Source organism: Phyllosticta capitalensis, assembly GCF_038381095.1.
Source record: "Phyllosticta capitalensis strain CBS 128856 chromosome Unknown BKA78scaffold_13, whole genome shotgun sequence".
NCBI classification, from domain to species: Eukaryota; Fungi; Ascomycota; class Dothideomycetes; order Botryosphaeriales; family Phyllostictaceae; genus Phyllosticta; species Phyllosticta capitalensis.
Window position 1 is genome coordinate 1398347 of NW_027117451.1, and position 22201 is coordinate 1420547.

General features: G+C 55.2%; 10 protein-coding genes across 10 annotated transcripts; 4 read left to right on the forward strand and 6 right to left on the reverse strand.

Annotated features, from left to right (window-relative positions):
- Nucleotides 1-83: 83 nt before the first annotated feature.
- Nucleotides 84-560, reverse strand: BKA78DRAFT_357774 (uncharacterized protein; the record flags this gene model as incomplete). The annotated part of the gene is made up of 1 exon (XM_066892277.1): nt 84-560. One exon carries the CDS (start codon nt 558-560, stop codon nt 84-86), a length of 477 nt encoding a protein of 158 aa, XP_066738895.1.
- A 178-nt stretch (nt 561-738) lies between these two features.
- On the reverse strand, nt 739-3029 carry BKA78DRAFT_66117 (uncharacterized protein). The gene has a single exon (XM_066893542.1). It carries the CDS (start codon nt 2826-2828, stop codon nt 918-920), a length of 1911 nt encoding a protein of 636 aa, XP_066738896.1. The 5' UTR covers nt 2829-3029; the 3' UTR covers nt 739-917.
- Nucleotide 3030: 1 nt separating this feature from the next.
- On the forward strand, nt 3031-4273 carry BKA78DRAFT_66116 (uncharacterized protein). Its single transcript, XM_066893541.1, has one exon. The coding sequence runs from the start codon at nt 3443-3445 to the stop codon at nt 4130-4132; it is 690 nt and encodes a 229-aa protein (XP_066738897.1). The 5' UTR covers nt 3031-3442; the 3' UTR covers nt 4133-4273.
- A 1548-nt stretch (nt 4274-5821) lies between these two features.
- Nucleotides 5822-8185, forward strand: BKA78DRAFT_259224 (OPT oligopeptide transporter protein-domain-containing protein; the record flags this gene model as incomplete). The annotated part of the gene is made up of 3 exons (XM_066885350.1): nt 5822-7416; nt 7467-8036; nt 8089-8185. 3 exons carry the CDS (start codon nt 5822-5824, stop codon nt 8183-8185), a joined length of 2262 nt encoding a protein of 753 aa, XP_066738898.1.
- Nucleotides 8186-8703: 518 nt separating this feature from the next.
- BKA78DRAFT_259741 (uncharacterized protein) lies at nt 8704-9485 on the reverse strand (the record flags this gene model as incomplete). The annotated part of the gene is made up of 2 exons (XM_066885404.1): nt 8704-8968; nt 9394-9485. 2 exons carry the CDS (start codon nt 9483-9485, stop codon nt 8704-8706), a joined length of 357 nt encoding a protein of 118 aa, XP_066738899.1.
- A 726-nt stretch (nt 9486-10211) lies between these two features.
- On the reverse strand, nt 10212-12307 carry BKA78DRAFT_384136 (uncharacterized protein). Its single transcript, XM_066893090.1, has 4 exons — nt 12105-12307; nt 11554-12021; nt 10747-11504; nt 10212-10696 (listed from the first exon to the last, which is right to left on the reverse strand). Exons 1-4 carry the CDS (start codon nt 12277-12279, stop codon nt 10451-10453), a joined length of 1647 nt encoding a protein of 548 aa, XP_066738900.1. The 5' UTR covers nt 12280-12307; the 3' UTR covers nt 10212-10450.
- A 235-nt stretch (nt 12308-12542) lies between these two features.
- Nucleotides 12543-14140, forward strand: BKA78DRAFT_259562 (uncharacterized protein; the record flags this gene model as incomplete). Its single annotated transcript, XM_066885384.1, has 2 exons — nt 12543-13113; nt 13164-14140. The coding sequence occupies 2 exons, from the start codon at nt 12543-12545 to the stop codon at nt 14138-14140; spliced, it is 1548 nt and encodes a 515-aa protein (XP_066738901.1).
- A 1545-nt stretch (nt 14141-15685) lies between these two features.
- BKA78DRAFT_259212 (arabinofuranosidase) lies at nt 15686-16843 on the reverse strand (the record flags this gene model as incomplete). The annotated part of the gene is made up of 3 exons (XM_066885347.1): nt 15686-15872; nt 15994-16426; nt 16486-16843. The coding sequence occupies 3 exons, from the start codon at nt 16841-16843 to the stop codon at nt 15686-15688; spliced, it is 978 nt and encodes a 325-aa protein (XP_066738902.1).
- Nucleotides 16844-17100: 257 nt separating this feature from the next.
- BKA78DRAFT_66176 (uncharacterized protein) lies at nt 17101-18337 on the forward strand. Its single transcript, XM_066893545.1, has one exon. It carries the CDS (start codon nt 17359-17361, stop codon nt 18016-18018), a length of 660 nt encoding a protein of 219 aa, XP_066738903.1. The 5' UTR covers nt 17101-17358; the 3' UTR covers nt 18019-18337.
- A 709-nt stretch (nt 18338-19046) lies between these two features.
- Nucleotides 19047-20092, reverse strand: BKA78DRAFT_300642 (uncharacterized protein; the record flags this gene model as incomplete). The annotated part of the gene is made up of 2 exons (XM_066887229.1): nt 19047-19995; nt 20049-20092. The coding sequence occupies 2 exons, from the start codon at nt 20090-20092 to the stop codon at nt 19047-19049; spliced, it is 993 nt and encodes a 330-aa protein (XP_066738904.1).
- Nucleotides 20093-22201: the final 2109 nt, after the last annotated feature.

Sequence of the window (22201 nt, forward strand, 5' to 3'; positions counted from 1 at the left end):
AGCAGAGAGAAACCCTAATCATCGAGAGAAGACACAGCGTGAGCTCCCAGCCGCACCCGGCGCAACCTCGAGCGAAAAAGATCTCAAAACCCAATCCCCAACAGGAAAGAGATTCGCAGCAAAAAGCCAAACCACGTCAAGCCCTGGTTCCCCCAATCCTGCCAGCGCGTCCACATGCGCGGATCGTACCAAGCGTCCGGCGTCCCCGCCGCCTGCGCGATGAGCTTCAAAGACCACAAGTGGCCCATGTCGGAGAACAGAATGCCGGCGAGGACGAGCCGCCAGATGTCGCGGCGCGCCGTGCCGACGTAGCGCAGGATGACGAGCTCGATGAAAGCAAAGTAGACGTAGAGGGAGGCCACTTCCCACATGAGCGTCGTTTCGATGGCCGTTTGCTGCAGCGTCTGCGGGTGGATTGGCGGCGGCGTGATGATTTGCAGTGTCTCCGTAGGCTTGGCGACGTAGATGTAGGCGCCGTTGAGCGCGAAGATGGGCTCGAGCCAGAGGATGAAGATTTGGTAGATGAGCGGGATAGATGCTGCTTTGTTGTCGGGAGCCATGATGCTTTGCTGAGGATAGTCGTCTCTGTGAAGGATGTGCTTTCGAGAGGGTGACGTTGATGCGAGCGGTGTGATGGTGGGTTGGCAGGCAATGCGGAACGCGGCGGGAGACAAGGATGCTTTAACGACAGCTCCAGCTTCCCTGTCGATGCGGCCAAGACGTAGCTGAGTCCATCTGCTGATTGATTCCAGCTCGTCGAGTTGCACAAGTGACGGAGCCTCCTCGTAATCTTTGGGGCCATTTCGCTGTAGATTGCTCTTTGGCAAGTAGTGCGCGCCACAAAATTGTTTTCCTGAGACAATTCAGAGAGCCGATCATGAAGAGGCTTCAAAGGCGAGACAAAGAACACAGTCCCATCACTCTTCCACTCTTTCGTAGCCTGTCGGCTGCGACTGCCATGTTGAATGCCTCGACGAGCGTCGGTCTCGCAACATCGAAAGGTCACTGAATGAGCGCTGGTGCGAAGAGCTTCTCCATGAGCGTAAGTCGTCGTCCGTCTCGTTCATTCTCTTCAAAACACGATGGCGGGCCGGTAATTCGCTGGATCCTTGCTGCCGCATGACGAGCTTTCCCACACGAGCGCTGTCTTTCCCAGAAATGCTGGACGCGGTTCTGATCCCGGCAGCGTCGTTTCTCCGGAGAATGGAGCCCGCGTCTGTCAGGAGCGAGACTGCTGCGAAATCGATCACGGCGGGCTGTTCGCACTGCCATTGCATGGCGAAGAGGATGAGGCCAGCGACCAGGATAAGAATGTGCAGGACGACCCAAATGTGGATTCTGCCGGCGTTGACAACGGCTTCCATGTCATCGTAAGGTAGGCTAATGTTGCTGGTGGAGCCACCGGTGGCCAAGCGGTCGACGAGATCGTTCCAGGAAGCTTGGTAGGCCGCGGAGAAAGAGCCGGCGAGGAAGCCGTCCAGGTTCCCAAAGGTCGGCGCGTACGTCGCGTTGGCAGTGACGATGGCCAGCATGGTCTCAGGAAGCATTCCAAACACGATGTCAACCAGGTCGTCGGCGTGCAGATCGAAAGGGCCTGGCGCGTCACCTGGCCGTTCGACAACTCCTGGTGCCACTACCTGGCAGTTGGAGCATCCCACAGTGCCGGCCGTGACCTCGGCTTGCGCAAAAAGGTAACAATTCGTCGAGTTGTTCGTCGAGTCCAGGTATTGCTTCACCAGAGGGAGAGGGCCGAAGGTTGAGCTGTCATTTGCGCAAACTCCATCCGACGGCTGCCCAGCCACCATAGCTATCGTGTACGTGTTCTTCACGGTTGTCGCATTTGGCCAAGACGACAGCCAACTCGACAGCGGCGCATCACGGAGTATCGCTGCATTTCCCGTGAGGGATTTTGCAAGTGGATTGGTTCTTGCGCTCACGTTGAAGAGACCATTGTTCAAATCCAGATAGTGCTCAAACGAGGATTGGTAGTCGATCCAGGTCAAGTTTTGCATTTGGAAGAATGGGAACACGGCCTTTCCGACCTTGGTATCCGCGGGAAGAGCCTGATATTCCTTGGATGCGTTGACCTTGCCATGTTCTTTCATGGAACTTATCCATCTCCGGCTGGGGACGTCGTTGACTTCTCTCACCGAGTAGAAATCACCGGTAAATCCATGGAGTACAGCCAGCCCCGAAGCTCGATACTTGGAGAATCCACGGACGTCTGATGACTCCCGGAGCGCGTCATAACTTGGGCCTTGGCCAGCGGTGTTGACAGAGACGTTGAAATTTGCCGGATTGAATACGGTTTTGGGGACCCAGGTAATTGCTCCTTGGGCGATTGGGGCGCTGAGTTGAGCGGGTATGAACAGAAGCAGAAGCAAGGTGGCTGCCAGCTGGTAAAGGCCGAACCCGGCCGGACCTTGCTCGTAGCAGAAAAGCCTCTCGATTTGCCGCAGCGTGATTCCGCATTTCTCAAGCAAGATGAAGAGACACCGCTGGGCCGCGGTCGCATTGCAGACGTTGACAGTAAACCGGGTCACCACAAGGGCGGCGGAAATGAGTGTCGTGACGTCCGACTGGCGAAGTTTTCCATGGTAAATGTTGTGGGCTATGGATGAGGCCGAGGCGCTCAGCGACGTGGGAAAGGATTTGCCATCCAGTTGAAAGATTGCGAGAAGCCCAAAGGTAATGACGATGAGGACATGAAGGACAAAGAAGTACCATGCCCGTACGGAACGAAAGAAGTTTCTTTTCACTGGTCGGTCGCCAGATATTCGAGGCGAAAAAGGAGCCTCGCTTGACTCCAATAGATGCAGCTTCTGCATTATTGCAGTCGGGTCCAGCCGCGAATAAGAGGATGTCGTGGATGACGATGTCTCCCTGGCAGCGCGGAAGGAGACCGCAAAAAAGGAGTCCAGAAGCGGTCGTGGCAGGAAAGTCGTCAAAAGCCACGCTCGAGTCTTGCTCAGGGAAAGCTGGAGTCATATTCGGTTTGCGCTCTGCTTACGCTTGAGTCGTGGGTAATCAGGAATGATGATGGTGGCGCCGCAGCTCTGCCAGTGGCGGGGCCGGATCACGCCCTCGAAAATCATCTTACCTGCATCAAGGACAGCAGAATAATGGCCAAACAGAGTCAACGCCATGATGGCGATGCGCTTGGCCGGCGGGGCCGAATGTGCTTACCAACAATAGAGCAAGACTTGAAGCAAAAACGCAGCTGCTTGACCTCGCGCTCCCTACCTATTCGTACTGAAGGTGTTGAAGTATTTCCCGTGACTCACTACAGAGGACTTGGATACTTCGTAGTCCCGTGCACACGGGAGGCTTGAATGCTCCCCATTCGCGCGCCTTCCACGCTGGAAAGTTCTATGTTTCTGTTGCCGCTCTCTGCGGTGTTTGCCGCGACCATTGCCAGCAGGCTTCGGAATTAGTACACAGCATGCGCTTCTTTTCCAATCGCACATCATCGCGATTTTGCAGTAACACACACTGCTACGGCCATTGCAAATGTGTCGAACACAAAGCGAAAACGTTGCAATCGAAAGATGACGGAGAGAACGATGCCACGGCCGCAAAAGTGCGCCGTTGCACTTTCTTCTCTCGTGCCACGCTTGTCATCATCTTTCAACCATGTTGCAACCAAGGAAAGGGGGAAAAACAGAAAGTAAGACGCGGTGATCCCAAGGCTGTTGGAACGAATTCCGGGTTTCCATCCACGTGGCACTCTTGGTACACCGGATGCGGCTGTGCGAAATCCTTCGACATGAGCCAAACGAGTTTCGATGGGGCGAAGGTGGCTGAACCGTCTTGTCGAGGCCGCGTTTGCGCCCCCGCATCATCACAGCGACACCAGGAAACGCGAGGCTGTCCTCCCTCGATCTTGCATTCGACAGGGTCAAGAGCCTCAGGGCCAAGGCGCGTCGTGAATGCTGGGCGACTCTCGACGTTTCCCTGCCTTTCCTGGCGCCATTTTGAACTGGACAAGCCTTTGCGACGGTTAGAGCAGAATCCAGGCCTGGTCTCGGGCGGTGCACGTGAAGGCGCCAAAGTTTGCGATTGTTCTAGGATGAGTCTGGCCCCAAGGGTTGATGGTACGCGGCGACGGTTCTCGAAGAAGCCACGGCTGTGATCTGAGGTAGGATTGCCAAATTTTCCGTTTTGCCTGCGGTTTCTCAGCCCATTGCGGGTGTCCGCTGTCGCGAAGCAGAAACGAGGCGGCTGGGAGTCTTTGAGAGTGCCGAAAGGCAAGTGCAAGCTTCAGATTCGATACAGCTGATTGAACATGGCCATCAGCGGTGACGACATGTGGTGGCAGAGGAGAGTTGCGCTCAAGAGGCGTGCAGGCCGTTGTTGTTGTGGTGTCGGTGTTTTCCTTCGGGTTGCACCCAAAAACCACCAGCCCCGAAAGCGGATTAGCGGCGGCGGGCAGACCCACAGCGTTGCGGGCAACTGTACTTTATTTCCACCACATCTTCTTCATCCACCTTCAACAACCGGCCATTATGGCGACCCGCAAACTTGCCGTCAGAGCTATCAACGTGCAGAAACCTGACTTGATCACTCCTCGGAACACCAATCTTCCTTGTGATCTCCCCTTGGTAGCGACTCCGGCAAGTCTGACCGCGGACAGACGCTATCCTCATCTTCTCATTGGCCATGAGGTCTTCAAGCCGAAAAAGTGCACTCAATCCACCTTAGCCGGCACAAGCGCCGAGACGGTGCGATGGCGACGAGAGAACCCGTCGGCAAACTAACTTCAACGCGGATTCCAGTGTCCGACATTAGCGCCCTTGGGATCAAAAGAGCCGGCGGCTCGAGAGCTTGCGACCACCGGTGGGGGCAATTCAGAAATCGAAAGCAAGAGCAGCACATGTGCAACAAGACAAGGACGTTGACATGCGACAGAGAGGGTCCGACACATGCATTCGCCGCCGTCAGGTTTCAGGCCAAAGTCGAGCAATTCGCCTGCGGCCACCATTCTCGACTTCGAGGATTCACGGTTTTTGGGGTAGAATGAAACAGCATCAAAAATTTGGAAAGTCTGCACTTGGTGGCGGGGATGCTCACACTGCAATTTCGAACGAAGATTCGGAGAAGCTCGACAGGATGAAGCACGCGACCCTCTCACCGCACTTTGGATGCGGCGCCGTTGACAGCGGCTCGAGTCTGCCGCTGCGGCCCATGCAAGCCTGCCTTCTGCAACGCCCTAGTGCTTTCAATCCACATTTTGTATTACTGAGACACTTGCCGTGCTCCGGATTGGATGGCTCCGCTCATGCATCGATGCAGTCAACGTCTGATGTCGGCAAGGTTCGTCCACTTGCAGTTGGTATCGTACCAAGCCTATACCCATTAGCCTCAAAGGGCAATGATGGGCTCATCTAGATCCATTTGTATTGTTATATTGATTGAATTCAGGAAGAGCTACTGCGGGTGTTCGGTTTCACCGTCAAAGATGGCAGGTTTGATTGTGCCCCACGAATTCACGTCGCTCTTCTCGAGGGCAAATTGAGAAGGTTTTTGATGAAATGCAACGACAGCTCCCGGTACCCCTTTAACGACACCAAGCGCCCACATGTGAACTGCAGGTCCTTCTCTCCTTCGCTTTGTCCCGGTCAAATAAGAGTTGTCTGGCACAACTCAGGTCCTTCACGTATCGCAGGTATCCTCGAATGCTCCCCGCACGACGACAATGTCCAGCAAGCAAGCATCATCGTCAGGGATCGAGGTGGACAGAGGGCGTGACCGGAGCAGGAAACTGGCGCCAGTCGAAGAACTTCAGACACGATTGGACTCCTGGGATGGAACGATAGACCGAATGGCTGACCCCAACCTCCCGGATCCCGAAGACGAAAAAGCCACAGCAGAGGTTGTCGACGAAAAAGGGTTGACAGAAGCAGGAGGCGAGGAGGAGGAAAACTCCCCATATGCAGAAGTTCGTGCGGCGGTTCCAAACTACGACGAAGACATGCCCGCAAATACAATTCGCGCGTGGACGCTCGGCCTCATCCTCACCATCTTTGGCGCCAGCGTCAACACAATCTTTTCACTGCGTCAACCGGCAATCAGCGTGGGCACAATCGTGGCACAGCTCATTTCGTACTTTCTCGGCAACTTGTGGGCCAAACTCCTCCCCGACAAGCAGCACACGACCTTTGGAATCAAGTGGAATCTCAATCCTGGGCCATTCAACCACAAGGAGCATTCAGTCATTGTTGTCATGGCTGGTGTCTCGTATGGAGTGGCGTATGCGACGGACGTTATCCTTGCGCAGGTCAGCTTCTACAAACAAGACTTTGGGATCCTGTTCCAACTGCTGTTGATTATCACCACGCAAAGTCTCGGTTACGGAATCGCTGGAATGCTCCGCAAGTTTCTAGTGTACCCTGCTGCTATGATCTGGCCAGTCAATCTTGTTGGCGTCAGCTTGATGCACGCGATGCACGAGAAAGAAGTCACTGTCGATCCAACAATCCCGAAGATTTTTGGCGGTACCATGTCGCGGTACAGATGGTTTGGCCTCATGTTCCTGATATCTTTTATCTACTATTTCATTCCGGGGTTTCTGGCGCAATTCCTGAGCATCTTTGCTTTCATGACGTGGATCTACCCAAACAGTCCCGTGGTCAACCAGCTTTTCGGAGGCACGACCGGCCTGTCTCTCATCCCACTTACCTTGGACTGGACTCAGATTACTGGTTTCGTTGGCGACCCGCTCATTCCTCCATGGCACGCCATTGCAAACACCCTCATTGGAGTCGTTGCGTTCTACATCTTCGGTGCTGTTGGTCTTCATTACGGCGGCGCATTCTACGCCAAGTTTCTCCCCATCAGCGACTCGAGCACTTACGACAATACCGGCGCACCCTACAATACTTCGCTCATTTTGACTGACCGGCTGACGTTGAACGAAGCCGCGTACAAGCAATACTCCCCTCTTTTCATTTCCACGACCTTTGCCATCAGCTATGGGCTTTCCTTCGCCACCATTGCATCTCTCGTCGTCTACGTGTTTCTTCACTACCGCAAGCAGATTTGGCACCAGTTCAAGAGCTCCAAAATCGAGCAGCCGGATGTCCACGCCAAAATGATGATGAAGTACAAGGAGGCTCCGCACTGGTGGTACGGTGCCCTTTTCGTGTTCATGATCGGTCTGTCATTCGTCACCATTCTGGCCTTCCCCACCGAGTTCGCGTGGTGGGCTTTCATCATTGCGATTATCCTTTCGATGGTTTTTACCCTTCCAATTGGCATCATTCAGGCGATCACGAACCAACAGATTGGCCTCAATGTCATCACCGAGTTCCTGATGGGGTACATGCAGCCAGGACGCCCTCTTGCTTTGATGATGTTCAAGACTTACGGCTACATCACCATGTCGCAGGCACTGAGCTTCGTCGGCGATCTGAAATTGTGAGTCCCGAATGCCGCCGTCTCCTGAACAGCAGTGCTAACGGCATCAGCGGCCACTACATGAAAATCCCGCCCCGCACCATGTTCACCGCGCAGGTCGTCGCGACCACGGTCGCCTGCTTCGTGCAAATCTTCGTCCTGAACTTTGCACTCGACAACATCAAAGACGTTTGCACCCCGCAACAGCCGCAGAAGTTCTCGTGCCCCGGCGGCCGAGTCTTCTTCTCGGCGTCCATCATTTGGGGGCTGCTCGGCCCGCAGCGCATCTTCTCTCCGGGACAAGTCTACAACGCCTTGTTCTGGTTCTTCCCCATCGGCGCCCTTCTCCCCGTCATCTTCTGGTACATGGCGAAGAAGTGGCCCCGGTCCGGCGCTCGATACCTGATGGCCCCGCTCATCCTCGGCGGCGCGGGGTCCATTCCACCCGCGACGCCGCTCAACTTTTTGTCGTGGGGAGTCGTCGGCTTCGTCTTCCAAAAGTACATTCGAACAAGACACTGGAACTGGTGGTCGCGACTCAACTACATGACGGCCATCGGTCTCGATACTGGCCTTGCCATCGCCACGCTTGTCATCTTCTTTGCATTCACCATGCCCGGAGTCGAGGCGCCGCAGTGGTGGTAAGTTTGTGTCATCTCATCTCAGCATAGGCTTTGACTGACGCTCGTCCAGGGGCAATACTGTCTCTCAAGGGACAATGGATTCGCAGGACACGGCAATACAGGCAACCGTCGCTCCGGGCCAACACTTTGGGCCGGACACTTGGTAAACGCAATGTTCATTTTTCCGCTCTGAATCCAGCGCCATGCTTTCAGAGCCGCACATTCTGCCTTTGTTTTGACTGTATTCTTTTCTCCGGCAAAGAGAGGCTCAGGACCTCCCCAAAACGCCATTTATGTCTATCGTCACCGCAATGTACCCTGTTCACCTATGAAGCCATTTCTTTTGCATGAGTAGCCTTCAAGTGTCTTGAGAACAGACGACTTCAGTAATTCAGCTCGAAGGGGCATGATGCAACATGGTGATCCAGAAGCCTCGATGCACCACTTCTCTGCCCGGGAGCTGAGATAGCTCTTGCGCGGACTGCATAATGATCAAGCGAGGTATCGTCAACCAGAGCAAAATGCAAAGCCTCGATGCCTCTATTCCATCCCCCTTCCCACCAAGCCACACCCCAAAACCCCCTCCCTCGCAGTGATGTCCAGCGCACCCAGAAAGCTAGCCCCACACCACCATAGCCACAACTCTCCACCCCTTCCAACCAACCCCAAACCTCACCACTCCCGCTCACAACCCCTTCCTGACAGCACTCTTAAACGCCCAGATCTGCAGCTTCTCCAGATCCCACACGCCCTCGCGGGCATAGACGTCGGCGGCCAGCGTCTCCCTGACCACCTCCTCGCTCTCGGCCCACACCAGCGCCGCGCTGCCCTGCATCGGCAGCGGCTTGCCGGCCTCGTTGCGCGCGTCGTGCGGCGCCCGCCCCAGCAACGCTCCGCCCACCAGCCAGAAGTCGGCTGGGTATGCGCTGCCCAGCGCCGCGAGGTGTGACCTAAGAATACGGTTAGCGCTGCTTGTGACGTTGTGGAATTGAAGCGCGTCGCAGTGGGGCGGGGTGAGGAAACGCGGCATTTTTGCCTGTGATGTTGCTTTTCTTGTCTGGTGGATGCAAGATCCGCGGGCCAGGAGAGAGACGGCCGGCCAGATAGTGTGGAATAAAAACGGCGGAGAGCTTCAAGCGGCCCAAGAAGACAAGAGACGACGCAACACGCGCCCAGGGCAACGTGTTTATATCTCCTCGTTGCAAGCAAGCTCAAATCCAAGTCCACCGCCAGACTCGGCAGCGGTTGCAAACCTCCAGCGTCGAAAAGTAAAAAATCAAAGAGCCACGCCCGCAGCGTCAACACCCCCTCGCAACCACACCATCCTCCTCCTCCTCAAACCAAACCAAAGAAAACACGAAATCAGCACACTTACTCCCGAACCTGCACGCGCTTCTCCAACACGCCAGGCCTATCCGGCAGAATGACGAGCCATTCGCATTTGGGCGTTTCGGAAGCGGATGCCATTTCTGCTTTTGCGGGTTTACTCTGAGAAGCAGGCGTCGGCGGCGATGATGAAGTTGTGTACGCTCTGGTGGCTGTGGTGGTGGTGCTCACAAAAGAAGACCTCGCGGCGGCGCTGGTGCTTTGACGAAGAGCAAGCGGAGGCGAACAGGCAGAGGAGAAGAATGCGACGCCGCGGGTCTGGATACCGGCGGCGCGAGTTGGGGTGCAGGCGGCGCGAGTTGGGGTGCAGGCGCGGAAGATGCTTGAGACCGGGGTATGCAGACGAAGTGACATCGGAGTGACCAGGAGGTGTAGGTTGCGCCGTTTGGCTGTCTTTTGTAGGCAAGCAGTCTGGGGTTCGGCATCGGCACCTACCGCACAGACGATGATGTGATGGGGTGCGGTGGATGTACCTCGGCGGCGAGAGCGACCAGAGTGGAGCCTGCGCGCGCCCTGGCCTTGACGTGTGTTCTGATTAAGGAAAGAACAAGAGCGCGCAGGCGCGCAGTTGAAAGGCCTTTTTCGTGCGAAATGCTACTAGCACTATGAATTGAAGTCGAGTCCCACGTCTGCTATGCAAGATGCTTGCCGGATCTACCCCACTCCTGTATGGCTACATGTGTCGGTCTCTCGTGCTGACGACTTGATAGGACGCCGAAAGTTTTACAGAACCATCATGGTATCTTGACCACGAGGAGTTTGGAAAGGTTTTGGGTATCGGCAAAAAAAAAAAAAAAAAAAAAGCATTGAATTTCGAAGGAGCTGATTGGAACATGCAAGCGGTAGTAATTGTTTTTTGATTCCCTTCTCTCTACCATCCAAGCTCTATTGTTACAGCGGGATTTCTGAGCCCCCGAGCGCCAAATGGTCCTGAGTTTGTGCAGCAGTCGTAGCCAGTAGAAACAAAGTCCGATCGAAAGCCATGCACGCAAAGACGGGGAGCACTCGTAGTCGAGGTGCTATGAACTGCCACAGCGAGCCACATTTTACTGCTGCAAAATATCCCCTTCTTGCGGCTCCGCCTCATCTTTTGGCACCACAACTTCGAGATGGCCGTTGGTAAACTTTGCCGAGTCGAAGTATCGGGCAGTGATCTTGTTGCCATTGAATATCCGTCCATCGAGAGCGTTGACGGCGCGGAGGGCCGACATTTGGCTGGTGAACTTGATGAAAACAGGGACGGTCTCGGCAGTGTTGTCCTTGTCGATGCGCACTTGCTCTATGCGGCCATACTGCTGATTGTTAGATTTCAGAGCACCTGAATTGCAGACGGACTGCTCACCTTGGCGCCGCACTCCTCGCCAATCTCCTGCACCAAGAGACCTTCCTGCAGTTCTTTCTCCACGTCCATGCCGTCGACCATGTGGAAGAGGACGATAACCTCGCTGAGCGAAGGGTATGGCCCGTTTTCTTCATCCACCTTGACCCTCTTTCCTCCAATGATTTTGCCCATACCCTTTGGAGCAGCCCACCCACCGCCTTCGGCATCCGGCTTCTTCTTCCGCTTCTGAGCCTGCATTTGTAGAGGTGTGACGATGCCAGTTTCCTTTGCTCCAAGACCCTTGCCCTTTTCCCAGCCATACTTTTGCATCAAGCGCTGGGCAAAGCCCTTTTGTCCGGGTGCCTTTGATCGTGGGCCGTCGTCGTCTTCTTGCATTGACTCTGATGGGGGCTCCTCTTCCTCGTCTCCCATCATTTGGTCCATCTCTTCTTCTGTTGCGGGGAGGCCCGCCGGGGCAGGTGGAAGCTCGTAACGGACAGGCGCGCGTGATATGGTCGCCGAGGGAGCGGATTCGGAAGGCGGCGGCGGCGGCGGAGGATTTGACGTGACGAGAGGGTGGCCGGCAGGTTCGTCATCTTGAGGAGGTGGTGGCGGAGGATTTCCAGATAACCCGCTCAGGCGCATTCGTCGAGCGTATGCATCTTCCCCAGTGGGATCGTCGGGAATCTCGGCCGCGGCGGTCGAGACGGGAGGTGGTGGGGGGTCGTTCAGACTTGGGGGTGGAGCAAAGTTGAGGCTCTTTGGCGGAGCAAATTGTGCTGCAGCTCATCAGTACTTGGGCGCATCCCAAATGGAAAGCATACGCACCATTCATTCGCGGTCTTCGGCTCTCGTCTTCGCTCGACGAATAGTCCATCGAATCAGCCCTCTTGTCGAACCTGTGAAGATGCTCTTTCCACTCGTTGATCTCGCGCATTTGCTCCTCGCTCCCTCTGTACTGGCTGTAGTCGTTGGGGCGGGTCGGATCGTAAATGTCGTCCCAGTTCTGCTCAAGCTCCTGCTCCTGCTGCTGCTTCTTTTTCTTCTTCTTGCGGCCACCTCTCTCCCGGTACTTGTGGGTCGCTGTATAGAAACCATTGACGTCGTCGTCGTCGGCAGTCCAATCTGCGAATGTGGTTTTTGAGGGCGGATTGGCCGCGAGCGCAACGACTTTGGGAGCACCGGTCTTATTGGAGGGATCAGGTGAGCTTGAGGATTGGACTCCAGAGGCAGACTTTTTTGGTTTCTTTTGCGCCGCGAGCTGCGGGCGCTTTGTCGGCTGGAAGCGTAGAGCTGCTGCTCGACGTCAACGTTACGCTGCTCAAGTCACTATCGGCAGCCTTGGAGGAGTAGACGTCTGGGCACGCAAGCGGAGGTACCTGAGTTGATCTGCTGCTTCTTTGCGGCGGCCTCGTCCTTTGGCGCGTCGTCGCCGCCCGGTTGTTGCGCGTACAAGACGGGCGCGCTCGAGATGGTGCCGGCATTGGATCCGAGGAGGTTGGCAAACGAGGATAGGCCTCGAGGGGTATTGTTGGAGTTGTTTTCCTGCGCCATGATGCGCGACCGAAGGAAGCTGAAGATGGTGGAGAAGTTCGGTGTTGCTTTCACCATGACGAGAGGAACGACGCCAGGCTTCCCGGTGGTCCAAGCGTCGGGCCCGCGGAGATCGGAGATAACGCCGTCAGTTGCCTCGTCGAGAACAACACTTGGATGGCGCAATCATCTCAAGAACATTCTTCTCTCCTTGTCGTCCTCGTCCTTCTCTCAGTATCTTCTCTGTCTTCGCTGTACATACAATCTGTCCCTCCTCCAGCGCCATGGCGACGACGCTTTCAACCGCCTTCTCGGCCCAATCGCCATCTACCGCAGTCATTGTGCCCGGCACGCCTGCTCTGACCGTGTCTTACCACCAACTCAATCGCGAAATCGCATCTTTTCAAAAGAAACTCGCTGCTCTCGGAATCACGCCTCAGTCTGCTGTATCCATTGCTCTCCCCAACAGCTACGAATTCATCGTCTCTTTTCTGGCCGCATCGTGGCAGAGAGGCATTGCTGCCCCGCTCAACCCGGCCTACAAGCAAGATGAATTTGAATTCTACATTGACGACTTGAAGTCCGCTGTGGCCCTGGTACCCAAAGGTCAATTTGCTCAAAACTCGCCGGCCGTCAGGGCAGCACGCAAGTACAATGCTGCCATTGCCGAATGCTACTTCAACGGCAAAGAGGTCGTTCTGGATGTCAAAGAGACGGGGAAGCTTTCTGGAAAGGGTGGCCAAAACGTCGAGACTGCGCAACCAGACGACATTGCACTTGTCCTTCACACGAGCGGTACCACTGGCAGGCCAAAGGCCGTTCCTTTGAGCCACCGAAACCTGACAAGAACCATGAGTACGTAGACATTCCTTGTCACATGACATCATTGGCTCACCGCATCACAGAGAACATCCAAAACACCTATCAGCTCACTGCGCAGGACCGCACCATGCTGGTCATGCCCCTTTTTCACGTTCACGGTCTTCTCGCGGGCTTCCTCGCACCACTCCACTCTGGCGGATCCGTCATTGTGCCTCCGAAATTCTCGGCGTCTGATTTCTGGCGCGACTTCAACGAGCACAAGGCCAACTGGTACACCGCCGTCCCGACCATCCACCAGATTCTGCTCAAGAGCCCGCCGCCGAGCCCCAAGCCCAACATTCGTTTCATTCGGTCGTGCTCCTCGCCGCTCAGCCCGGAAGTTTTCAAGGCTTTGGAGAAGGCGTTTGATGCTCCCGTTCTGGAGGCTTACGCCATGACCGAGGCCGCGCATCAAATGACGTCCAACCCGCTCCCTCAAAACGGACCCCGCAAGCCTGGCTCCGTCGGCATTGGACAAGGCGTCGAGGTCAAGATTCTCGACCAAGCCGGCGCCGAAGTGCCGCAAGGGAAAGAAGGCGAGATTTGCGTGCGGGGCGAGAACGTGACCAAGGGCTACTTGAACAACCCCGAGGCCAACAAGTCGAGTTTCACAAGCACTGGATTCTTCCGCACTGGTGACCAAGGCAAGCTGGACAAGGAGGGCTACGTCATCATCACTGGCCGCATCAAGGAGCTCATCAACAAGGGCGGCGAAAAGATTTCGCCCATTGAGCTCGACAACGTCATGGCACAACACCCGGCCGTTTCCGAGGCCGTGAGCTTCGCCATTGCCGATGAGATGTACGGCCAGGACGTCGGCGTCGCCATTGTCCTGAACGGCGGCAAGCAGCTGAGCGCCAACGAGCTGAAGCAGTGGCTGACGGACAAGGTTGCCAAGTTCAAGCTCCCCAAGAAGGTCTTTTTCACAGACATCATGCCCAAGACGGCGACGGGCAAGGTGCAGAGGCGCTTGGTGGCGGAAGCCATGTTGAAGACGGAGAAGCCCAAGGCCAAGTTGTAGAGTATGCACGCACACAGCGATTTCTTTCCATGTCAGCAAAGCGCAAGATTGATACTTTCTACGAAGCTCATTGCAAATTTTACAAGACACCTGAACCCGGATATACTGAATGAAAATAGGGCTGTGCTTACAGTCACGTCGCTGGCGAGACTGTCACTGCAAATCCCCATAATTTTGAAGTGTCGACTGTGTTCCCGCCCTTGTCCGTTCCACTTCATCACCACCACCGCCCAGCTCTTACTCTCGCCCTCTTTTGGTGACATTATCATCTCAGTGGCCCTCAAAACAAACGCCAGCTTTCCGGCGCGGCTGCTTGAATACTCACCGCAGCAATTGTTTCAAGAGCCCGGAAGGTTGTCCAAGTCCTTTGGCGTAGGCTTCTGATCACTCGCCGTTTTCCCCAAATTTGACGTCGACTCTTGAGGCTGGCTCTGTTTCGTAACTCACAATTCACAAGGACGTAGTCAGACATAAAACCCTGCTGCTCGCACTACCGCGTCGCCGTCGCCGTCGCCGCCCGCCGTGCTCCTCCCTCCACCACCCGCAATACCCTCGCCGCCGTCGCCCCCATTCTGCTATGGTGTAGAATCTCGCAAGCATGCCCTGCCGCAACCCATTCAGCTCTCGCCGCCAATCTGTTGCAATCCACCCTACAAGCAAGCGCTGACGCTTGCTGCGGTAGTCTGCATGGTGTTGGAATCTCGCCTCCCAAACCACACTCGATTCTGCTCCAACGTCATCCTCACTATAATCACCGCTCCCGCTCCGCTGCGTCTGAATGATAATCGTAGGCCCATCATCGTGGGCGGCGACCGCGTTGATTCATACCCGGCTCCGCTCTGCCCCTCCGCTATGTTATCCACCTCACGCTTTCCGCCCACCGCGGCAGCAAAATTCCCCCCCACACGTCCCCGGCCACTCGAGTCACATCCACCTCGGCAATCTTTTAGACACAGTATTCCCCAAAGATCTTGGTGTGACAAGGTAGTAACAGATACAGCCAGCAGGCGCCCCTCTTCGCATACCTCTGCAAACACAACCCTCAATCCGGCCAGCCAAGCGGCGGAAAAATCGCCCTCGCTCTCCCTCACACATTCAAGCAGCCTTGGCAATTCTTCGCCCCCGAGCAAACGGATCGTCGGACCGGTCTGTAAACAGTCGAAGTATTCCCACGAATCATCCGCGGCCGCGGCTGATGGGGAGGGGGCCAAAAGTGCCTTCGCCCGGAGAACGGGAGTTCCGAGCTTTGAAGTGCCACCGTGGTGCATGAGGGAGGGGAGGGGACTGGAATAGGCTCCCGCGAAGTGGTGATGCCGGAATGGCACACTCGGAGCAGAGTAGGTATGACTGCAAAGCCCGACCAACGACTGGTTGCTAGTCAAGACCAATCGCGCGACGATGTCCAAAACACACAACGACGGCGCACCAAAAAGAGAGCACCATGCAATCAGCAGACTCTGAATTACGTGCACATAGCGCAAACCACCTCTTCTCCGCCAGTACCCACCAAAACAGCACTCCTCCCACCCACCAACGCAGCAACACTCACTCCCCAGACGGCCCCGTCAGAACCGTGCCCAACGCCGCCGCCGTGCCAAAGTCCGGCGAGCCGTCCGCGTTCCAGTTAACCACCTGCGCCGACGTGTACCGGTTGCCATCGCACGTGCCGGCCGCGTTGGCCGTCGCGTGGTACACGTTCCAGATCTCGGTGCCGTCGGGGCTCGTGAAGAACCTGTCAATCGAGTCAGTCTTGTGTCTGTTCGCTCCTCGAGAGCTGGAGGACACCACAACGCCTGCAGTGGTTGATCTTGATCGCGTGGAGACGGGAAAAGGAGAGGGTTGCTGGTACTCACCCGTTGTGCCCCGTGCCATAATTCCCATTGGCCGAGCTAAAGACAGGGCCCGACTTGCTCCAGCTGGCTGCGGCCGTGGGGTCGCCGCTGCCGTCCCACGTCAACAGGCCGAGTTGGTAGCTCGCCGTCCAGCAGTAGCTGGCCGAGTACGCAAGGTACGTCTTGCCGCCGTGGTACATGGCTGCAGGTCCTTCGTTGACCGGAGTGTCGACCGTCTCCCAGTCTTCAGTGGGCTCTGAGATGACCGTCGTCGCGCCGAGCTCGCCCGGCGAGTTGAGCGGCGCGATGCACAGCGACTGCAGGTCGTTGCTGCTGAAGCACGAGTACGCAAAATAGTTTCCAGAGGTAAAGCGGACGACGGTGCCGTCGATTCCCCAGTTGTCCGTCAGCTGCGCGAGGTAGGTAAAGTCGTCATCCCACGGGCTGGCTCCGCCTGTTGCAGAAATCAGACGTCAGAATCAGCTTGAGATATCAGACGAGGAGCATTCGTACCTTGCAGGACATGGAGCTTCTGCCCTGTCGTATCCGCCGCGATTCCAGCCGTGTAGTAGATGTACCAAGCATTGTCGATGTAGTGGAGCTCCGGCGCCCAGACGTTGCAGCACCGGCTGCTGGTGGTGTCGGTCCAGACGGTCTTCTTGTCCCCCGTCTTCAAGCCCTCGAGCGTCGTTGCGCGAGTGATTTCGAGGTCTGTCCAAGTTGTTGTCATGAGGTAGTAGTATCCGCCGGTGTAGACCATGTGAGGATCCGATCCATCTGTGTCTTTGAGCGCATTGGAGTAGGTCGTCGCGTGGACGACAGCAGCAAAAGCCAAAAGGCTTTGGCAAATCACACGTGCAATTGACCGCATCTTTTGTTCAAATGGGAATGGATTGGCGCGACGACATTGTAACTAACAACAACAGGGAATGGAGCTTTATACATGGGAGAAGAAAAGGCAGAATGGTCCGAAGCGACCTAGGGGGCTGATCTGGAGAGCCCACCTGCTGTCAGGCTGCGAAACAGCAAACACAGACAATGCACGTCCATGGCATTGCTCCGTTGTTGTTCATGATTGGTGCTCGACCACAGACGTCTCCTTGAGCGACAGTCCCGTTTCAGATAGGTGGATACCTTGTTCGCTTCGAATTGGCCCGTCAACGACGCTGGGCAGGAGAGCTGTGGGCTCAAGATAGGTGGAAAGCACCACGGAACATCTTTGGCTGGCAAAAGAAGATGGCGGGGAAAGTTGTGGCGGCCGGCTGCCCATTTTTCTCCTGCATGCTTTTCTGCATCTAGCCATTGGCTGGAAGTTGTCTCGTATCGGCAGATATGAGAGTGCTGTCGGCGCGGGCCGTACCATGATGAACGAGCGGCTGCTGCACAATGTCGCTTGGAGACTCGGCCTGTACAGCTCTTTTTGGCAGGAAGTCGTATTCGGCAACATGCAGCACTGCATTCAGCAATCGAACCAGTTCCTCCGTCTCACTCACCTTTAAGACCAGCATGCGGCCAAGAGAGACTGCTGGCCAGGCACTCGTATGGCCTTTATCCAAGATGGAAGTCGAAGCAGCTCCAGAGGGGGCGAGGGCAGCGCCAGAGAGGAGCTGCTCCGCCCGTCCAACGCCTGCGGTTTCTCTACGACCGAAGGCATACATTCGTGGAATCTCCGTGAGCACACCAACGCTTCGACGCGAACAGACCCAAGCAGTGTGGAGCGGAGTTCTTGCTCTATTCCCTCAGCAGTTGGCGAGGCCGCGATGGACACAAAGCGCAACATCCCGGAGGAGAAAGTCGGCCATCTTTGTAAACCTTCCGTCGCACCTAGCCGTTGAAGCTTCTCTTGACAGATCGTCTCCAATCCTTCTGCTCCATTCCTCTCCGCCCGAATTATGCCGCTTCCATACTCGAAGATGTTCGAACCCAAGACCGGGATTCGGTCGCGCCGGCGGAACAGTCGACGCTTTGTTGGCTTTGTGGTGGGAGCTGAATGGCGAGGGTAGGGCCGCAGGCGTTTGTGTTCATCGCGAATCGACCAGCGAGTGAAGCTTCGAGGAAGGACTGCTTTATGGATGCTGTCAGGAACGGCGAGCGGCTTGGTGGTATTGGCGGCATGTGGGAGAAGAAGCGCGACGGGTTGGGGTCGGAACAGGAATGGAGGAGCTGCGGGTCAGAATGCAGTCCAGAGAACGCGACGCATGGCGAAGAGGATGAGGGGGTGAAAGACTTGGAGAGTCAGAGTTTCGTCGACATCTTCTTCCGCCCTGCCGCACTAGGGTGCTTTTCCGCTCCGCTCCGTCTTTCTCCGCTCCGCTCCGCCAGAACGTCACACGCCTTGCGGCTTCATTCTTCCGCCAAACCAACAACCAACACCAACACCAACGATCAATCGTCTTTCAGCTCCAGAAAGCAAGACGGTCGCTCAAATGGCTCTCCGAAGACTCTTCCTGAACAAACGTCTCCAGCAGCCAAGGCCGCGTTGAAAAGAAATGTCACCCAGGCCTTGCTACCAAGTTGTCGCATGCTCACTTGACTGCTCTCCGCAAACGCCCTTCTGGCCACTTGGATCCTCAGTCTTGATATCACTGAAGCAGTCCCTTACGGTCTGACTCAGTCAGACCACAGTACGCTCGCGCCGTCACCATTTCATCGCCCGACCCTCGGCACGATTCTCGCAACGGTTTCTCAGCAACCGACTTTGCCTGCAAGATGCCGCCGAATCAATCCTATTCCTTTGGCCAGATGACAAAGCATGTCGACTTCACGACAATCACTTGCCGAGAGCCGGCATATATTTGGCGCGACAGCACCATCCAAGACTTGCGTTTGCTCTACAATGTCCGACACTTCCAGCAGCTCAAAGCATGGATATCACGTTTTTGGGACCAAGTTTGAAACGACACCAATTGATTGAAAGAGTGACTGACAGCGGAAGATCAAAAGGCTTCAAAACAATGCGCCAAACACTTTTCCATCAGACAACGTCAGGCAACCTCCAGCCGGAATCTGAGCGACGACCAAGGCAACTCAGACGACATCCCGGTCAGGGCCAGAGGCAACTTCAACTTTGTTGCTTAGTTGGGAGGACGGCGACCACCCTTGCCGCCCTTGCCGCCCTTGCCACCCTTACCCTTCTGACCCTGCTGGCCTTGCGGACGGTTGCCGTTTGGCCTCCGGTTGTTGTTGTTGTTGTTGTTTGCGCGAGCCTCGACCGGTGGGCGGCGACCTCCCTTGCCCTTCTTCGCCTCGTCATCCTCTTCGAGCTCGGTCGGGGGGCGACGGCCACCTTTGCCCTTCTTGGCCTCTTCATCTTCCGCGCGAGCCATGACCGGAGGACGACGTCCGCCTTTGCCCTTCTTCTTCTCATCGTCATCCTCGACCTCGTTGGGCGGGCGACGGCCACCCTTGCCCTTCTTCGCTTCGTCATCTTCAGCGCGGGCCATGACCGGAGGACGACGTCCGCCTTTGCCCTTCTTCTTCTCATCGTCATCCTCGACCTCGTTGGGCGGGCGACGGCCACCCTTGCCCTTCTTCGCTTCGTCATCTTCGTCGCGAGTCTCCAGAGAGCGCTTGTCGTCGTTCTTCCTCTTCCGGTCGGCCTCTTGCTGGCGCCTCTTCTCGTCTTCCTTCTCTTGTTGCTGCTCCTGCTTGCGCCTCTGCTCGTCATCCTTCTTCTGCTGCTGCTCCTGCTTGCGCCGCTGCTCATCTTCTTTCTGCTGCTTCGCCTCCTGCTTGCGCCTCTCCTCATCGTCCTCCTGCTGCTGCTGTTGCTGCCTGCGCCTCTGCTCATCCTCCTTCTGTTGCTGCTGCTGCTGCCTGCGTCTCTGCTCATCTTCCTTTTGCTGCTGTTGCTGCTGTCGGCGTCTCTCATCGTCATCGTCGTAGTCGTCGCGAGCCTTCAAGGCGTGCGGCGCGTCGTGAGAGTTCTCAGAACCTTCAAGACCTCGTTTTTCAACCGCACCGTACGGCTGAGGGGTGTAGCTTTCGCTGGGCTGAGCAGCAGGCAGAGCGCCAACCATGGCACTTGCAAAAATCAGTCATGCCTTCAAAAGATGATGAAATCCTTGGCGACTCACCTTGCCGAGGCAATGGTAATCAGGACGGCACTGGAGAAACGCATGATGAAGGTCGGTTGTTGTTGAGTCTGTATGAACTTGAACTGTACTTTGGATGTCTGGAGAGTGAACTTGATGAACAGGACAAGCTCCTCTTATAGCCCATCTCGGCCTCCATGACTGCCGCATATCCGGAGCATCTCAACACGCCAGTAGCCGAATCATCGCGGTGAGTCTCAGTTCCTTGGTCACGCCGATCTGAGCATGTTCTAGGGGCGCGAAAATAGAGCATGTTTCCGTGTGACCATGGAACACCGGCAAAAAACAACTCACCAAAGCAATGCGGCAATGAGAGGTTTCGAAGAAGCAGACCCCGATGGTCTAGACCGCAACATTATTGCCGCAAACCAAAGGGAAACCCGGCAAAGTGAACCTGGAAACAGGGAAAGAGTCTAGCTAAGCTTTTTAGCGCTCCCGCAAGCAGTTGAGCCGCGCTCCTTCAGGATACACCACGAGGAATCTGACTTGGATGTGGACATGATTTCCTTCACCGTCTTTTGTTTACTGACTCTCTGGATGGTCGAGCATTGCTTCGCCCCGCGAATGGACGCGCGATTGATCGGACGGACTTTTCTCTCCGCTTCTCAATTTCACCGCCTCGTCGGTGTATCGTCGACGTTTGACACCATACGAGTTTCGGCACGGGGCATACAGTTCGTTTTGGCTCAACTGCAGGCAGTCGCTGCGAACAACCTTTGCAATCACCGCCACAAACTTGGTTTCCGACGAGGCTGAGGTCGTGTCGACCACGCCCCTGCCAAGTTCGACCGCCAGTCGTCCAGTCCATCTTGGCGGTGTCTTTCGGTCGCTGCTGCAGAGCGGCTTCGCCGTTCGAGTCCTAGCATCGCTGCGTGTAGACCGGTCCGGATGGATTGGTTTCATGCCGCCTTTTGCGCCATCGGCATCTCGCAGCCGTCCGCTGAAACGTGCTTTGGTAGCTCGACGCAAAATGGCGCAGCGAGCACAGCCACGAAAGGAGCCTTTGCAGTCGAATCTTTGAGCGCAGTGGACGAGGAGCTTCGACTGCCCCGGACCGCACTTGAAGTCTTTGAGCACTCGTCTCTCCGACACTGATCTGCTGTCCGTCGCTCAAGACGACCGCTGCAAGAGCTAGAGCGGAAGAATCCACGACACCACTCCGACGGTTTCCTCAGTTTCAGAAGTACCGGTGCCGTCCGAGGCCAAGTTCGCTCGCTCAAAGTCCAGGCTATGCTCTGACACGCCGGGTCGTTCCGATGTTTGTCGGCTCATCAAAGAAACGCGACGACGCGACGACGAGTGGCGGAGCTACCGTCTGATACGCCGAACTCGCGGTGAAGATTCTCGAATAATTGCTATCTCGATGGTCGCGCTATCTTGGTGCTTGTTCCGCTGGTAGTTAGCGAAAAAAGCATGCCTTGTTTATCCCGTAGGCTCAGAATAGGAAGTCCTGCGATCGCTGCTACTTACTAGCTCTAAAGTAGGCTTAATAGAGAGCGGACTTCTTTGCTCTAATTCTAATATCTAAGGCTTAATTTTATTCTAGAAGATAAAAAAAATTCTTTATCTACTAAAAGCTTTTCTAGTTACCTCTATTCTAATTTAACCCTCAATAATAATAAGTATACTACTAGAATCTATATATAGCCTTATTATCTATATCTTTACTAAGAATAATAGATATATATCTTATCTAATATTAATAATAGTTCTAACTAGTATATTACTAAATAGAGAAAAGTATTTATAGCTACTTTTTATTCTAACTAGCTAGTAGCTACTCTAGGTATCTTTATCTTTAATAATAATAATCTTACTACTAGACTCTATATACTAGCTAGATCTTTAACTAGAATAATAGATATATACTACTATTTACTAGAGTATCTCTATTTTAATTTTACTTTTAATAGAGATAATCTTACTACTAAAACCCATATACTATCTTATTATTACTATCTAGATTTTTATCTAGAATAATAGATACCTACTAGGGTTAGGGTTAGGGTTAGGGTTAGGGTTAGGGTTAGGGTTAGGGTTAGGGTTAGGGTTAGGGTTAGGGTTAGGGTTAGGGTTAGGGTTAGGGTTAGGGTTAGGGTTAGGGTTAGGGTTAGGGTTAGGGTTAGGGTTAGGGT